The sequence below is a fragment of the Sinocyclocheilus rhinocerous genome, unplaced genomic scaffold (genome assembly GCF_001515625.1).
Source record: "Sinocyclocheilus rhinocerous isolate Xijiao unplaced genomic scaffold, SAMN03320098_v1.1 scaffold369, whole genome shotgun sequence".
NCBI lineage: Eukaryota > Metazoa > Chordata > Actinopteri > Cypriniformes > Cyprinidae > Sinocyclocheilus > Sinocyclocheilus rhinocerous.
Window position 1 is genome coordinate 1,251,768 of NW_015666557.1, and position 6,072 is coordinate 1,257,839.

Here is a 6,072-nt window from a genome sequence, read left to right on the forward strand (position 1 = left end):
CTTTGCTCACCATCCACTTTGTTAGTGACAGAAATGTCTTCTCTGAAAAACAAGTAGAAATGGCTACATATATTTTTTACCTTGCTTACTGGTCTTATTCTCTCGTAAGGTGCATCGACACACAGTGCAGATGTTCTCCGGAACTCTTCCACTCTCGCGGGTTCATCCCCGGGTAAAACCCGCGGCGCTGCCCCGCTGGATCCGTGTCTTCCTCGGACGCGAGTGGCACGGTGCGGCGCGACTCGACAAAAGACAATATAGAACCCATTATACTATCAGTGGAAGCGGACAGTAAAGTGATGCCCCGGTATATTTCTGATGTACAGATATACTCCAAGCGCTCGTGCTGTTTCTGACACGAAGGACAAATGGATTTTCCAATCATTAAATATATAATATAATATAATATATACAGTAAAAAAAACAGTAGTATACAGCAATTTTAAAAAATACAGTAAGTCACTGTATGTGGGGTTTGACGTCACAGAAAATTCCCATGATGCAAAGGGTATTACAGTTACTTACTGTAAAGCAAATTTGCAGTATTATACTGGGTGATAAACAGTAAATAACTGTAGAAATTACAGAAATGTCTAACAGTGCATGCTTCTTTTTTTTCACAAATAATTGTATTCAATAGACTCAAATTGTTAAAGTTTCATCGTAAGTAAGAGTAAAAAGTGGGAGCAGAAACGGACACAAGTGTAGATGGTTTCACAAGAGTTTCCTGCTTCAGTTTGTACTTGTGGTTCAGGATGGTAAGAACGATATGCCACGGAAGGACTGACAGCAGTGACTCTTTAGTCAGAGCGGTGAGATCTTTCTCGGAACAGCAGCTGGATCATTTCAAATACTTTTTTTTTTTCATAGAAAAGTTCAACTGTGTGCTAGACCTCGCTGGGCAGTAACTACACAGGAGTTTAAATGTGACCCCCAGAAAACCTACAGATGCAGAACACTTTAAAGTATGTATTGTATTCAGGTTTGTTTCCTCTTTAAATTGAATAACTGGTAACATTTTACAATAACTTTTTTTAATAAGTAATTTATAAACATTATATACTGCTTTAAACACTTCATGTACATTCATATATATGTATGTGTGTGTGTGTATATATCTATATATATATATACATATATATATATATATATGTTCTACTAATGTTCTATACAATGTTTATTATGTTATTGTTGAAAGTTATTATAACACGTTACTGTATAATTTATCTCTCTATTTATTTATTTATTAAGTTTTATTTTATTATTATTTATTTATTTATTTTATTATTATTATACTTTAATTTATTCCAGCTTTATTTTAATTACAGAAAATGATTTTAGTTATCAGTTGTACATCAGTTTTATACTTGTATCAGTTTTATAATCAGAGTGCATACAGTTATACTGTAGGGAATGAAGTTGTTCACATACTACAACAAAAGGTCTGACACCCCATATTGTGGACGATATGGAAATGGGGAGATATTTTAGATCTGTTTTCTGCGCTGTAAAGACCTGAATGGGATGATAAGATCTGCCAGGTTCTTGGTTGAAGACTGAAATGCATATTTATCTGCTTTTTCAGAATCATTTAGTTGAATAGTTTAATTCCAGCTGAATAGTTCAATTATTCCGGTTGAACAGCTTGTCACAGCAGGTGAACATCGGGCCACTTGGGTTATCATTGCCATACTACCATACTCTTGTGGACCTCAGGGTGTCATTGGAGAATCAGTCAGATTCACATGCACACCGCAACTTGATTGGTCAAGGTTGGTCAGCTGATTCGCCAAACCATCCAATGTAGGTGAAACAACCACCACATGATCCAAACAGGGATTAACACCATTGGATGGTGCCAGTCATTTCCTATTGGTGTGGAGTAGACAGCGACGGGAGTTAAAAGGGTTAAGATCCAGTTGAGCGCGATCTGTTGCGGGTTTGGCACATCGTTTGGCAGGCCACCTGGTCCCCTGTGCTAAACGGGCCAAAGACAGAGGCAATCTGTCTCATCTATGAGCCACCATGCTCAGATGTCCACTGTGTTTATAAAATATGCATAAGTACCTATTTCTATGCAAGAAAAAACATATAAATGGAATCCAGAGTAAACAGGTTCTGGGTGCATTGAAAGAATCATTGAGCCCTAGGGGAAAAAATGCACCTGATTCCAAACAATCTCCATCTGTCATGTCTCACTCTTTCACCTCATCTTTCCTTTCTTTTCCCACTTATTCAAATGCGGCCCTCTGTGTAATAATTCATATATGCAAGTAACATATGCAGTTTGTTTTTTTAAACATAACAAAACATTATTTATTTATTTATTTTATTATTATTATTTATTTATTTTTTGCTAAAAATGGTCTTATAAAGGAATTTTCTTTTTAGTTTTGTTCCCACTTTCTTTTTTCAGAGTTTTTGAAAGTTATTATAACACGTTACTATATAATTTCTCTCTCTCTATCGCTCTCTCTCTGTTTATTTATTTATTCATTCATTCATTCATTGATTTAAATGCAAGTTTTATTGTATTATTATTATTATTTTAATATTTTTTTTTCTTTTTTTTTTTTCTTTTTCTTTTATTTATATATTTATTTAGCTAAAAATGGTCTTCTAAATGAATTTACTTTTTAGTTTTGTCTCCCACTTACTTTTTTTTCAGAGTTATAGATTGTATATTGGCTGTTCAAAAACGGAAGTTTTTGTCATTTAAAGACTTGCAATTTCTCTGAAATGGTAACAAGATTTCACTTTTATTTTCAGTCATCATAACAATGGCATCAATCTGGCTTGTGCTGTGGATATATATTAATGCCATGATAAAAGGTGAAACAGCATTTTTACTAACGACATTACATGATTATGCAACAATCTTTGTTGCTTTTCTATTACTTGTATCTATCTATCTATCTATCTATATGCAGCAAATACTGTTTAGACAAACCTATGTTAATGTTTTTTTTCTGATGTCATGCAAGTACTACCCACACATTTTGAAATGGGTTTGTTGGAGGATGTTGTCAGGAATTGTCACGCAATGCTAAGTCACAAGACTTGTGTAATGGATTGGTGTGTTGCTAGCTAGTTTATTATTAGAGCCCAATTTCTTTCCCTAAATTCACCTATGAGTATGATTTAAAACACTGATTCTTGATGTTAAAATCATACACATTTATTATCCGCAGTGATCCAAGCATCATCATGTGCTAAGATTCACACTCCTGCCTCTATGGTGCTCGCTGGCTCACCTGTATCAGTGTCCTGCTCCATCGAGGATGACTGCCCGCTGACTAAAGGCAAAGACTTTCGTGTGGCATGGAAGATTGACAACCATTTTGTCCCCAGCAATCTCTCTTACCAGGAGAGTAACAGGACGTATGGTGTAATCATCCCTAGTCTACCAGACACAGGCGCATTCATTGCTTGTGCTGTGTGTGAAGAGGAGAACTGCCAAATTGTCAATGGAGTTATAGTTAAAGTGGGAAGTGAGGATCTTTTTAATGTTTTTGATTCAGTACTAACTATGTTACTAACTACTAAATTACTAACTACAGTCATAGAGCTTAATCAGGGTCCATATTTAATATGTGAATGAAAACAAGGCTTTGGTGCTGATCGTTCAACCAGCAAACATATCTTTAACAGATTGTATTTCCATCATTCATATCCTTGTTTTCATTTACACCAAATGAAATATGGTGCCAGGCTGCCAGCTCTGAATACGGTCAATTTCACATTCACGTGTTATCTACAAAATATGACATTTTCAAAAAAGGTAATAATGTAGACTATTCACTGTTGTCATTCCAAGCCAAAGTTAACCTGACTTCTAATTGTCCTTTCTTTAAAGATCCTCCATCTGTTCCTAAAAACCTGAGATGCTCTTTGAATCTAACGTTCCCGAGAAGATTCCTTTGTCAGTGGGATCCTGGTCAGGAAATGTCAAATCTTCCTACAAACCATACTCTTCACATATTTAGGTACTAATTTCTGCTGACATTTTCAGAACTGCAGCTTGTTTGTGGATAAATCTCTCAAAAATGTAGTTTCATTTCATTCATTACATAATTTTTTGCATAGAGAAAACAAAGTTCATTTAAGGATTATTAGTAGTTTTTGCTTTGACAATTTCATGACAATTATATACATTTCTCTTGACAAATATGCCTCACCATAGTGTGATTTGTGACATGCTTGATAAATGTACCATTTCTCCAGGGCGATGTCAGAAAATGTTCGATATGTGATCCCACCTGGAGTGCATTTCTACTCGATTCCACCGGAATCTTATAGTTTCTTTTCAGAGATGGAGATTAATGTGACAGCAGTGAATGTCTTTGGGAACGCCACCTCTGAAACTTTGAAGCTGATCCCTCTGGAAACAGGTAAAAAGAGCATTGAGCTTTATTCATCTATCAAGAATTAAGAACTAATGTGAATTTAGTGGCTTTATACCAGGGCTGTGCTCCAGTCAAAATTCAATTTCGAAATCGTTTTAATCAGTTTATTCAACTGCTGAAAGTGTATATATGAATTATTATATAGGATTAAATAAATTTGGAAAGAAACATACTTTGGGTTTTGAATAAATTTATAAAATGGTACTATTCCAAATGCATGAAGCATGCTATCATAAACATAAAATATGGGGCATGCATTTCCAGAAACATTTAATTCTTTTTTTATTGAATTTATATATTTCATTATATTTAAAAAAAGTTTTCATTCTGTGTGCCATAATGAATGAATAGTTAATTTGTTGTATTTCAAATTTCAAAATGTTTATTTAAGGGGAGACACTGCAGGCATGCACCTGTCAATTTTGAGATTTTGGGCTTTTTGGCTTTTCATAACGTGTTTTTTCAGACTAGTGGAAAAAAAAAAACATCCAAAAGACACTGTTAAGTGTTTTGTTTATAGCACTTTATCTATTTGTGTCAATAGATTTCAATTACAATACATATTTTTAACCCTCATCCGTCCCTCGGGTCATTTTGACCCCAAAACTCATTTTTAAAGATTTTTTAAAAATCGAGCGTCGATCGTTATGTTATGAGACTTTGTTACTTTTGTCACACTTGAACCGGGAATACATGAACCATTTTTTTGAGTGGATTCGAGCAGTTTAAGTGGGTGCTATAAAAAAAGTATCAAAAGTGTCCCTCGCGGGTCATTTTGACCCGCCACTGGAAAAGCATGGAATTTACAAAAAAACTGCAAATTTCTTTTATTTAATTTTGTCACACTTGGGCATGGAGCACACACACAAAAATTTGAGTCGATTTGAGGATTAAAAAAAGTAACAAAAGTGTCCTCACGGGTCATTTTGACCCGGCTATAGGAATGAATGGAATGTCCGAAAAAAAGAATTTTTTTTTATTTATTATTATTCTTTTTTTTACTATATAAAATCTGACACAATCCAGAAAAGATGCATACCCAAACAATGGACTGAGACTGCAGAATGTCTCCACACACACATGGCACACACACTCCCATTGAAACACATTATAGCATTTATGATGTTTCTGCTGGGAAATGACTGTCATTTAGATTTTTTTTTTTTACTTAACACAGTTAAATTTGAGTGATAGGGTGGAGACCAATGAGTTTATATAATATTTATATTTTTTTATTTATCTTTTATATTTATTACATATTTATGAAACTGTATGAATATGCATGTGTTTGGGTTCAAATTCAGTATCAATTTATTTTTCTTTTCTTTTTTTTTTTTACAAAATATAGTTTTTTTATGTTTTGATATATATCTGAAAGCCTTGAGATATATCTGAAAGCTTAACGAAGCCTCAAGTTGGTGTAGTTTTAAAGATTTCACTTATTTGGCTCATTTAAAGGGGTAATATGATGCTGCTAAAAAGAACATTATTTTGTGTATTTGGTGTAATGAAATGTGTTTATGTGGTTTAAGGTTCAAAAAACACATTATTTTCCACATACTGTACATTATTGTTTCTCCTCTATGCCCCGCCTTTCTGAAACGCGTCGATTTTTACAAAACTCATCGGTCTGAAAAAGCGAGGTGAGCTGTGATTGGCCAGCTAT

The 6,072-nt window shown here is 34.2% G+C and overlaps 1 protein-coding gene across 1 annotated transcript in view; it reads left to right on the forward strand.

The window, feature by feature from the left end:
* The first annotated feature begins 779 nt into the window (after positions 1–779).
* LOC107732744 (granulocyte colony-stimulating factor receptor-like) overlaps positions 780–6,072 on the forward strand; it is a 19,792-nt gene continuing 14,499 nt past the window's right edge. Inside the window, exons 1-5 of the mRNA XM_016544163.1 lie at positions 780–965; positions 2,770–2,832; positions 3,192–3,491; positions 3,857–3,986; positions 4,225–4,391. Coding sequence (XP_016399649.1) covers positions 2,781–2,832; positions 3,192–3,491; positions 3,857–3,986; positions 4,225–4,391 — 649 coding nt within the window. The 5' untranslated portion in view covers positions 780–965; positions 2,770–2,780. The remainder of the gene's footprint in view (positions 966–2,769; positions 2,833–3,191; positions 3,492–3,856; positions 3,987–4,224; positions 4,392–6,072) is intronic.